The 12,254-nt window shown below is 41.1% G+C and overlaps 2 protein-coding genes and 1 non-coding gene across 3 annotated transcripts in view; 1 reads left to right on the top strand and 2 right to left on the bottom strand.

The window, feature by feature from the left end:
- tmem179ba (transmembrane protein 179Ba) overlaps positions 1-3,753 on the bottom strand; it is a 7,939-nt gene extending 4,186 nt beyond the window's left edge. Inside the window, exons 1-2 of the mRNA XM_008305682.1 lie at positions 3,606-3,753; positions 1,267-1,463 (exon numbers count right to left, since the gene is read on the bottom strand). Of these exons, the coding sequence (XP_008303904.1) occupies positions 1,267-1,463; positions 3,606-3,704 (296 nt within the window). The 5' untranslated portion in view covers positions 3,705-3,753. The remainder of the gene's footprint in view (positions 1-1,266; positions 1,464-3,605) is intronic.
- Positions 3,754-6,502: 2,749 nt separating this feature from the next.
- Positions 6,503-11,443, bottom strand: LOC103375410 (prospero homeobox protein 1-like). Its single transcript, XM_008305683.1, has 3 exons — positions 11,345-11,443; positions 10,845-10,950; positions 6,503-8,086 (listed from the first exon to the last, which is right to left on the bottom strand). The coding sequence occupies exons 1-3, from the start codon at positions 11,431-11,433 to the stop codon at positions 7,913-7,915; spliced, it is 369 nt and encodes a 122-aa protein (XP_008303905.1). The 5' UTR covers positions 11,434-11,443; the 3' UTR covers positions 6,503-7,912.
- A 737-nt stretch (positions 11,444-12,180) lies between these two features.
- trnai-aau (transfer RNA isoleucine (anticodon AAU)) lies at positions 12,181-12,254 on the top strand. Its single transcript has one exon. It is a non-coding gene; the product is annotated as a tRNA-Ile (tRNA).

Genomic DNA, 12,254 nt, shown 5'->3' on the forward strand with positions numbered 1-12,254 from the left:
TTGTAGAAAGATGCCAGTTGAGGCAACTCTTCCATCAGTCTTGGATTATGGAGACATTTTGTCCATGCATGCATCAGCTGCTGTTTATCACTCTTCATTACTGATGATAATGATGCTGCTCATCTCTGTGAGCTCCATGCTGAGGTTGGATAGTCCACAGACACCAGGTTTTATTTATTTGTAAGACCTTTACTGGTTTTTTTACACCCTTACACAGCTTCTCTGCTGTCTTTCAAAGCGTGCCCTTACTGCACATGCTCAAACCACACTGCAGGTGTCAGCTGTTTTCACTGAATTTGGGAGCTTAATTGCTGAGCACCTGTAACCTGGATGAACATGCAGAGCAATTAGACTCGTTTTTATCTTTAGGGCAACTCAGGTTTTTAATTTCATCCAATTTTACTTCTCGCTGTTCTTGTTTCAGCGGATTAATCTTGCCTTAAATCTTGCTTCATTTGTTTATTCCTCATGGATTTGTTATTTTACTAATTTACTAATTCACCTAATTTTAGTGAGCTGGTGTGCTCCAGCTGCAGGGGGAGGGTGAAGATACAGATGGAGACTTTATAGATCTAAAGTGTAAAGCCATTTTAAGGCAGGAAGGGATTATTTTCATTCTAAATGTGTAACCTTGATACACAGACATGATCTGTTAGCGGCTAAATTATGAACTTTATATGTTTTTAAAAACTGAAGGGGGAAAATCCTGCTCACATATTCATTTAACGCTTATTATCATGTTTGTATTCATAGAGTTTTGTGTCTTTTTCTGTTTTCTCTGCCTCACTTTCCTTCCCCCCTTTGCTTCCTCACCTGTGCTGCATTCACCAATCAAGCTCACCTGATCCTGATCTACCAATCACAGTATAAAGGCACCAGATCTCCAGTCGCACCCCACCATAGTGTCACCAAACTATGTGTGGTGTATCAACCGATTTGCCTTCTTTTTCTTTCTTGTTTGCCACAAATTGCTCTCTATCTCTGGGTCCAATGTGACTTAAGCTTGCTGCCTCTCTGTGCCACATCTCTACAAAAAAGATTTCTAGAATTCCTCCCTGCTCAAACCGTCTCCGTGGTCTCAAAAACCTCCCTACAGTCTCAGTATCTGTATTTGGGTCCAGCTGAAACACCAATATGACAGCTTCTATTTCTATATGGGTGCAGCCATGTCCTATTTAAGTTGGTTTTACTGAATCATTGGGGAAAAACAATGCATAATAGTTAGTTTTTCTAGCATCACACTTTCACTCTGTTTTTTTTGGTCACCTTCTGATGTCCCCATCGATGCAGAAAGAGTAGGCCCAGTACAGAGACAGTGAGAAACACACCACCGCCACCAAGATCGATACGGCCGACACAAAGTAGCACAGAGACGAGGAGCTGGACGACTGGACTCCGATGGCGCTCGCCGTCGCGTTGTAGCTGACGAGTCCGTACAGCATGCACTGACCTCCGAAGTTACCCTGAGAGACAGAGAGAGGGGCAGAAAGATGACGTTAGGCCTCTTCTTTTCTCAGTTTGTGTCCCGCTGCATTCTAAACCAACAAGCAAATCAATGTAACAAAATTCAGCCACAGAGTACGGAAAGCAGAAAGTGCCATAATTTGCTTCTGTTTGCATGCGATTCAAATCAAAACACTATTTTTTACCATGGCAAAAAGCACCTCTATTAATCTTTATATATATATAGTGGATAAAACTGCACTAGGCTGCCCCTGAAACATATCTAATAATAATCTGGTGGTCTGACTGTGAGCTGTGCAGTCAAGAGAGGAAGGTTTGCAACTCAAGTTGATGTTACAACTTTTCCTCTGCTGCACAAAAAACATCATTTACCCAAGGTTTATGATGCTGTTAAAAGTGGAGTCAGTACATCCCACCAGAGCGGCATAATAAGTGTTGATTTTTAGCATTTGTCAGTGCAGAAGGGCTGTTGTAATCAGAGTTGCCATTGTAGTTTTTTTTTGTATTTTGATTCCCTAAAAACTGGAGTTGTAATAAGAGTCCCATCACAAAGTGGCACTTTTTTTTGACAATACAAAAATTTGTGGAAATTCTAGCACCCTAGAAAGCCATGAGTTTCCAGGATTGATTATAGAGTACCGGAAAAGTTGCTGCTTTCTCAGCTTTTGATGGCGTAAAAAACTGACTTGTGATGAGAGTTCATACAAAGTGTTACTTGACTTGCCACTCTTTTGCTGGCACAATAACTGGTGTTTTGTAATTTGATCATTGTCGAATTTGACTTTCTGGCGTAACAAATGGGGCATTTTTTGGTTTGACAGCGTAAAAAGCACCAGTCTCGTTAGAGTACCATTTTTGAAGTCTGTTTTTTCAGCGTTTGATGGTGCAAAAAGTGCAAATGTAATTCGAGGGCTGTTGAAAAAGATGCGCATTTATGGTTTTTGACAGCGTAAAACTGGAGTTGCAATTTAATGTCCTAAAAAGTGTCATAAAAATCTCTGCTTTTTAGTTCTTTGATGGTATAAAAAACTGAGTTGCAATAAGAGTGCTGTAACAAGCTACACCTTTAAAAAAACTTGACATTAAAAACGGCACTAAGTGGCGTTTTTTCAGATTGTGCCATAAAACACAGCACGCTAATTAGAGCACATCAGGGAGTTTTCGACTTTTGATGTGTTCAAAATGCCATAAAAAGCTGCACTTTTGTCACTTTTTGACACCATAAACCGGGCATGGTCACTGGACCACTGTAAAAAAAAAAGTCACTTTTTAAAAACGTGACAGCATAAAACAACGGCATTAAGTTTTCCCTGACTGTGCCATAAAACACAGAATGCTAACTAAAGCACATCAGGCACGTTTTTTAGCTTTGACATGTTTCAAATGCCTTAAAAAGCTGCACTCTTTTGTTTTTGACACCATAAAACCTGGCGTGGTAACTGGAGCACCGTGACTTGACAGTATAACAAGCGCCACTGTACTTAGAATGCTATACAAAGCACAACTTTTCCAGGGTTCGACATAAAAAGCAGCATTGTAATTTGAAGTGCAAAGCGAGGCGAATTATGGCACTTTTTGCATTCCATACCAGAAGCACACAAACTGCACACACACACTGGTGTATTAACTGCAGCATCTGACTCCTATAAAGAGGCAGCAGGGCGAATAATTGGGCACGAGGAGCGTCTGGTCCGGGTCACATGACGAGGACAGTAGCTGCGCTGGTGCGCGCACACGTTCTCGCACGCCCGCGCATTAGGAGAAAGTTGTTAAAGCTTCAAAGTAAATGTTGATTTTGATCTATGAGGGCGGAAGAAGCCCTGCAGCTTAAACTGACGGAAAAGTCTGTGCGACGCTCTATGATCGATATTTAGTGAAGTTCAACAAAACAACACACAGAAACACAACTCCAGTAATATATGGAAAACTTTTTTCTTTTTCTTTTTCTTTTTAAATACACAAGTCTATTGATACTTTAGGCAATTTAACTGATAAAGACAATTAATTTAGCGGCTGTAATAAAGTTGCAGTTTGTCCTAAAGACGAAACAGAAAGCAGGAACCTCTGGGATCTTTGGACCTTGGTTACCTGAAGGTTCCCCGGAAGTTCCTTAGTGAAATATTAAATGAGTCTAGAGTCACCTGGACGATGGTGATGGATGCGGCCGTGACGATCCCGCACACGAAGCAGGAGGCGTACAGACCGAGCTCCAGCAGCAGCAGCCCCGTTAACGCCATCATCCAGCGGCCCGGTTCCGTCTGCGCACACAGCAGCGTCAAGTCAGCGGCAGTAACGCGACGCAGCGCTGCCGGAAGCTTTTCAAAATAAAGCTGCAGCCTCGACTGATTTGTGAGAATAACAAGCGTGTAATGCAAAAACAAAGCAAACCAGTGTCAGTTCAAACCGCATCAAGCAATAACAAGTGTCTGGCTGATGTATGATTGATTTTAAGGGTTTAGAAGCATCGCTGATTGAAAAAGTAAATGATATTTTAGCAGTCTATTTTTCCCGCTAAAATAAGATCTGCAAATTTTCAGCTTGTGACAGCGTAAAACTTTCAAAAAGCGGCACTTTTTTTGGCTTTTGCAGACAGTTTGATGGCATAAAAGGCAGGTTTTTAATTAGAGCACCATTAAAGCGCCACTTTTTCGGCCTTTGATGGTGTAAAAAAAGTGAAGTTGTAAGTCAAGTGCCGTAAAACTTTGGTACAGCGAGTCAGCTAGTCAGGCTAAAATGGTGGCTGCTGGTTAACAGACTTTTTTCTTTTTCTTTTTTTTGCATCGCCACCAGGCTGCCATAAAAAAAACAACAACAAAAAAACTATTAATTGGTGGAAAACAGAAATTAAAACAGTAAAATGAAAAACACAGCAAATACATATAAAATAAATATATTTCAAACTGATACAGTCACGCTTCACAAAATCACAAATTACTTTTTGCAGTCATGTATCCTGTTTGATGTGGACATTATCAAGAATTTTGCCCTTTTTTTTTTAACCCCCTTTAACAGTCATTGGTTACGAGATATCTATAAAGCAACTACGCAATTTAAAAAAAAAAAAAAACAAGAAAACCATGACTTACAGAATTTTTAGAGGAATTACGTGTTCTTTTATGACCCCATGAAGTGAAACAATAAAAAAATGTCCCCAAGGGTTGGATCAAACTGAATGAGTTTCCAGTAGCCTTATCAAATGCTCATCCGATGCCGGGGGGATAAATGATAAAATAGCCACAACAAGCAGCACACTGTGGCTTCCAAGACCCTCCAGAAATTCAGTAAAACCTTACAGACTTACGCTTTGTTTCATGTTGTAAAACCACAATTCAAAAGTCGTTCAATGAAGCCAAATGCAACCATTAAAAACCCCCACAGAGGGGTTGTCAACTCCCCTGCCTCTTCTTTAGACACTACTAAGTACCACGCTTATATTTTGAAGGTGAGAATGATCGATTTCTGTCCAATACAAAAAGTAAAAATAAAAAAAATCTACTTCACTCACAGTCAAGTTGCCTGAAGGGACAATCCTGCCTTCCAGTTCCCCTCCTGTGTGTAGTTAGAATGAGCTTCTGCTTCTTTTGACCACATCTCCACATCCAAATGCGTAAATAATCATGTATTTGTCACACTGCTGGGCTGGAGAACTCGGACACTGCCGTTCATACAGATGGATTTTCTCCGGGTCTGCAGCTGCAGTCAAGTGAAACCCCAGAAAGACGAACTAGAAGCAGAGAGAGAAGAGCTGGTTGCACTTGTTGAACTCTGCAAACTCTCCACTAAATCTTGTATTTATACTCTTATTGTGTTTAGATTTTTAATGATATTAAAAGTACATGTTGCTTCGGTGAAACGCAGCATCAGGTGGTCGGACTTAGTGAAAGGCTGAGCTGGTTTACAGGCATGTCATCCAGGAATTAGACTTGGCCGACAGCGTGTGGATGACTGCAAGTGGAAGTTCTTTCCCAGATTGCTTCTAATCAAACCTTGTGACTTCTGTCATATGACCATTTTTACACATGACGAACGGCTGAAATCACCGCCGCTCTCATCCCTGACACACATCCACGGCTGAATCATTCAAGTTCAACAAATAAGTTTAAATGAAACAAGATTCTTTTTTTGGTTTTACTTTCAATATGGACTTGTGATATGATAAACAACATTTCTAAAAAAAAAAGAAGAGCTGCTGGAGTTTCCCTTTGGAGCCAATCTGCTCTTAATAGAATCTGTAAATGTGATTTAAACAGTTCCAGGGTTAAAATTGGGAGATGAACAAACGGTTTTCTCACAGATTTAAAAAATGTGAACGGTATAGACACACATTTGCATGCCTTAACTCTTTTATTGTTGCTCATAAAGCATTTTGATTGTGTGTGAAAAGGTGCTAAATTAATACATCTGCTTCAGAAAGATCTAAGACTTTCTGATACAGCTGATTAACTGAGCTTAACTTAACAACCAATCTGTACAAATATTAACTAGTAACTGCAAGAATGTTTTGTTAACTGGCTGAAATCTGGCCTGATTATTCCTCAAATGTGTCTGATCTTTCAGAATCCAAGTGCCGAGTCCAAAACCTGCAGATACTTTCTGCTTCACAAATCGTCACAGTTTGAAACGCCGCTCCTTCCAAATGTCCTAAATATAGAAAATACAGACGGATATTTTTGCAGTGGGTCCTCCTGAAACTGAAAATAATTCTCAAATGTGGACGAAAGTCTGTCCAAAAAGAAGCAATTTAAGGGAGATTGAACCTCTTATTTTGAAATTTAAGCTACTATGTGGAGCATTTACTTAACCAGGGTCAACGTGACAAGACTCTTTGTCCAGTCTGAGTCAAGAAAAGGACGCATACCAGAGAAATTGTGTGTTTGCGAGTCTGTCTCAGGTGGTTAGACTTAGTCCCACCATCTAAGTATTAGCGTGGCATGTGTGTCACTGTGTTAGATTAAAGGCTCAGTGTGTGATAGCGTTGGTGTCGGCTACCAGAAACAAGAGAGCGAATGTGCATCCAGACATCACCACCACGACGACACAAGCCTGGGCATCACTTTAATTCGCTGATAAGTTTAAACATCAAAATTCACCAAAGTTGTAAATGAGGCACAGATCTACAGAGAAGAATATGTACAATAGAAAAGATGAAATAAAAGAGGCAAAAAAAGAAAAAGCAAATCTAGGAAACATGCACTTCAAAAAACACGTCGACCAACATTTTCATGAGCAGAAACTTCTTCTTCTTCTTCTTCTTCAGGGTGATGATATACAGCAGATCGAGTGGAAAGCTTCCTCTTTGGAGGAAACAAATGTGGCCTATTTAGTTCACGTTTAAAAAAGAAAACATTTCAACAATAAGAGTACGTCAACAACAAAACATTTAAATTCAATATACCGCCCCGCTTGACAGAACCGTAGTTACACTCTGATTACATTGTGCCGTCATGTACAAAAAGCTCTAGAATAATTTAATACCGAACAGAGAGATGGATATACGAGCAAAAAAGAACCCCACTGGTTGGAAAATACGTGACCAGAAATCTTACAAATACACTACGGACGATTGTTTTTGTTCAAGATTTTCTAGCCTGGTTGCAAAAAATCTGATTGGATGTTGGAGGAAATTTTTTAAAAAAGAAAAAAAAAAAAGCATCCCGAAGCCCACACACACACACACACACACACACACAAGGCAACGATAAAAGGTAATATCGAGCAAACAATCATATTGAATGTGTGACAATGAACACCGGAGCAGCACTGAAATGTTTGGGTGTCATTGTGTTGTTTGTGCAAGATTATCTTTTTCCAAAAAAAAAAAAAATGTTGGAAGCTGGAATTTTTTTTCTGCTCTTTTGCTCGGAGGCGACGAAGGGCGACCTCGCAAACTCGGTGTGCACTCAGGCTTTGTCTTGGAAACATTTACACGGCGAGCGCCCGGCAGCACATCTAAATCACTGAGCGGATGCATAGAGTAGCGTTTATGTGGTGGAATTTACAGGGTGGGATTGTCAGGGAATGCATATATTTTTTTTCATCTGCAAAATGCAACAACCACGCGGCGGCAGCTATGCATACTCCCGTGACGTCGTTAACAAAAAAAAAAGAAACAGTCTCTGTAGCTGCAGCACCTCGTTATTTTCAACCTGTAAAAAGCACAAGTCAACTGACTGCCGAGGAATGTTTTGCAATTCAATGTTCCGGTCACAGGACTCCCATGACGGAGCGCCAGTGCGTGTCGGTTTAAGCATGTATGTTATGTGTCTTCCTCTGCACAGTATGCCAGGAGGAGTTTTATTTTTTCTCTCTCGGATGTGAATGGGGTTGTAGAAGCGAACCTCGTAGCAGTTCTCACAGTTGATGAATGCTTTGATAAATCTCCCTTCTGTTTTGTTTTTTTGTTGTTTTTAGTAAAATCGCATGCATTTTTTTTTTGTGTGTGAGCCGTTCAGCCGACCGGACAGCCGGGCAGCCGGAACGCATCCGGGAGAGGACTGTCCAGTTTGCAGATGATTTTGTAGATGCCTTTCTTCCAGCAGGGGTCGCTGTCCCTCCCGGTCCAGATGGCGGAGTAGAACTCTCTCAGAGCCACCTCGGACACCTCGATGAACCTCTCTGGAACCTGCGGGCAGAGACGCCAAAAAAAACAAAGCGCTTTTACGCAAACTTAACAACCTGTGAAGGGAGCAAGTATAGATTCAGTCGTATATCCAACCACCAGTTGAAATCATACCTGCAACTGCAATTTAATTATACCTGGTGAAATGATCTTTTCAGCAACGTGTCACTGTGAGAGCGTTTCATCCGGTGTGCCGCTATTGTGAGGGTGAGGTTTAGTCAAAGCCAGGAGGACACAGCTTTCATCAGCATGTGTGGCTCTGCTTCAGTTTTGATTATTTAAAAAAAAAAATAAAAATCTCTTAATAAGAATTTCTGAGCAGTGAATAGTTTGGCAGCCTTCACAGGAGGCGCATTACAATACACGTTATAATTACCATTCAGTGCACCCACACAGGTGTTTTTTTTAACGCATTTTGTTTGATGGGAATATTCAGCCTGTGTCTTTTGTGTTTCCCTAATTCTCCCGTTCGTTGTGCTGCACAGAGTTTGGTCGTTTCGCAGAACGCACTCAAGTTTTATTGTACCGAAAATGGCAATCTGCTGCAATGATGAGTGTCAAAGGAAGCAAAGGCAGCACAACAGCAGCAACCCGTGAAGGTCGTTATTATTTTTAAGATTTATTTGGGGTTTTTTTGCTTTGTTTTAAAGGGAGAAGGGCAGAGAAAAGAGAAAAGGTGGGATTTAAACCACAGATCTGCCGCTCGTGGCTTACACGCTCCTCTGATATGTGATAGTTGAAATAAAAAAATCATCTATTCACGGCGTTAACTCGAGCCGAGGCTCAATCAGCTAATAAACTCACCACATGTTGGTGAAACGCGGCTTTTCAGACTCACAAAGCAGCCGTGCGACTTTGCTCTCAACCACCACGGAGATGATTTAGTATTTCAGCGTCGCCTTGACTTTTTTGCGAGAGATTTTGTTAGACGCCGACAGTATTTTTAGTATTTCCAAGGCCGCGGTAAAGTTTCCCTGAACAGCCCCGCACAAAAAGAATCATCATCGGCTGAATTTAACGCTAAATAAACCCAATGAATCTCAGTCGTTGGTGATTGTTTTCACACAGCACTCGGTGCCCTCTTCAGCAGGTCAATGCACTACTTCACATTTCTTTCTTCTGCGCAACCTCACACTTAGAAAAAAAATATTATTATATGCACACTAAAGGCAGCAGCACTGAATAAAAGCAAAACCACAGCACACTTCATTCGGCGCAAGTAAAAACACCTGCTCTTGGAAATGTATAATTTTCATTTGTATAGTAGAAACAATATCATATATATATACATATATTTTCTCTTACACATGCAGTTTCCCTTTAAAAGCCAAAGCCCTTGAATTTATAGATCGTTCCCAACATTGTTAATAAGCACATGCAATAGCAACTCTATTTCCATACATGCAGGGACACGAATTGCCAAGAACTTGTTTTGTTTTTTCATATTACAGTATTTGAGCGACAGTAACCAGGCAGATCTCAGAACAGTTTAGCTCCTAAATGGTGATGATTTAAGACCTTGGGAGAATAAATTAAACACAACTTTTTTTGTACCTTCAATGAAAAGAAAATAAATTGAGAAACTGAGTAAAATATTTGCCATGCGTGCCCTGGTGGTAGTTAAAATTTTTTTAGAAATGCAACATCAGAGAAAGATTTGGACACAGCTGCTCATTCAAGAGAGACATCAAAGTGATGAAATTAGCTGTAAGTCGCGGAGTGTCGAGGTAATGTCGGCACACGTAGTAATCCTATTTAAGAGAAACAAAAGGGCGATGTCTTGATTATTTCAAGAAGGTTGAAAGTTCCTATGAATGCAGTCGTGAGTTCAACAAGTCGAGGCAGCACCAAAACTGTTGCTGTAGCATCCTGCAGCAAGCTCTATTATTTGTTTTTCAACTGGACAGTGACCCAAAACACAACTTTAAGCTCCGCCCCCACGTCATGATGCTGCCACCACCATGCTTCATGCTGCGTTTTTGATTATGTACGGTTCAGTTTTGGTCAAATCAGACCCAAGAATTATATTCCAGTTGACTTCAGAGCCTCTGTATCCTACTTTTTCTTTTTTTTTTTTAACTATAAACTAGTAGGATCTGGCTTCCACAGTCGCCCTACATAAAACCCAACTGAGACTATTTGGGATGATTTGGACGGCAGACTGAAGGCAAAGCAGCCAACAAGTGCTCAGCATATGTGGGAACTCCTTCAAAGGCCTTCCAGGTGACTAACTCATGAAGCTGACGGAGGAAATGCCAGCAGTGTGCAAAGCTGTTATCAAAGTAAACGGTGGCGACTTTGAAGAATGCAAAATTTCACACATTTTTCAGTTTAATACTTGTTTTTTTTTGCTTACTACAGAACTCTAGATCCATAGTTTTGATGTCTTCAGTTTTGTACTACAGTGTAGAAAACGGTGTCCACACACGACCACTTCTGCTGTATTGTCGGTCCTGATATCAGCTCAGCATCCAAGGCCACATCATTGTAGAGAGCAGTCTGAGATGCATATCGCATTTCGACACTATTCTCCACTGTATACATCTTTTAGGACAAAACCTACATGCAACCTTGTGGTGCTCCTCAGAAAGCTGTGAGCCAATCAGACTCAAGGTCCCCAACCCATAAAAGATAATTGCATCACGCTTTCAGTGCACTGACAGCGCTGTATTAAAACACCCACCCAAGGACCGTGTACCGTTACACAATTAGCCGGCTGAGAGCTGTGGTGCTAAACAGACGCGCCGCACGCTCTCCTCACCTGGTAGATGTTGCTCTTGTTGTAGTGCATGTTCAGTATGCGGTAGAGCTCCGTGTCGCGGCCCACTCGCAGCTGACTCTCTCGGCCCAGACGAGGCGCACCGTCCCTGAGACACAAACGGACTCATTTGAATTGTGAAAATCCAGCGAGAATCCATCACTTCATGTAATTTCTATACATTCAAATGCAGTAATTGAACATCAGAGCTGAGTTGTGGCATTTAGCAATACAGAAAATTATAGATATCATGTAAAATACTAGCAGTTGCTTTTTGATTACAGCAGAACTGGATGATGCTACGAGCTGCTGGCTAACTCTGGAGCACGATTCAACAAAGTTTTGTCATTCTGCAATTTGCAATTCTTTCTCTCTCCAAATGGCCAAACATACGCGCAGCAGCTGAATGTTAAACTAAAGTAAAAATTCCATGCCAGCGCCTATAAAACCCAGTCAAACAATGGAAGTCTTGCCACTAAAAGGACATGCCAAGCCAAACCCACCGGGTGAGGGCCTCTCGGACAGCCTGGCGTGCGAAGCGCTCCATCTGGATGTAGAAGAACTCTCTGAAGTTACTGAACCATTTAATCATCTGGGAGGTCACACAGCGGTTAAACTGCACAATGGACAGCAGGAGAGGAAGTGAGCAGGTGAGAGAGGACGGCCGGTTAGACGATTTCATTCAGCGTTTTACAGCGACACACTTCTCTCTAGCTGAATAAAGAGCACATATAACATATAATGTATGTCATCAGCAATTGTAGTTTCACCTCTAGAGATGGCTAATCTAATTATTTTCCGTTGAAGAGAGGAGAACACCTCTATGATTGTGTTTCCACACTGCATGAGCCTCACAATTAAAGGTAATACTATATTAGCTGGTGGATTGTATTAGCAGACGCTGCCCGTCAGAGCTACGTTCCATCAACACAAATTGAAATAATCGCATGCACATACATGTTTTAAATAATAATAACAGTACATAATGCTTACATTGCGCTTTACAAAGTAGGAAAAAACACAAAAGACTAATTAAATAGAGAAAGGAATGTAGAGAAAAAGGCCTTATGAGGTGCTGTCAGTGTGGAAAAGATGCGTCTTTTGTGTTATTCATTACAGTTCAAGGCCGTTTGGCATTTTGATAGCAATGTTACTCCCAATAAAAGAGATTGAGTTTGGCATCATATCTACAGACAGTTTTACCTGGAATCCACTTCCACTTTATTGTATTATTGACTATAGCCTGCTTGTTATGGAGATACTATACAGAAATTAAAAATTAATAATGACTATAGCCTTGATTTGAGACCCAATCGCCATGCTATGGGAGGTACACCAGGGCCGGTTAGCTCAGTTGGTTAGAGCGTGGTGCTAATAACGCCAAGGTCGCGGGTTCGATCCCCGTACGGGCCA

The sequence above is a fragment of the Stegastes partitus genome, unplaced genomic scaffold (genome assembly GCF_000690725.1).
Source record: "Stegastes partitus isolate 25-593 unplaced genomic scaffold, Stegastes_partitus-1.0.2 Scaffold2583, whole genome shotgun sequence".
NCBI lineage: Eukaryota > Metazoa > Chordata > Actinopteri > Pomacentridae > Stegastes > Stegastes partitus.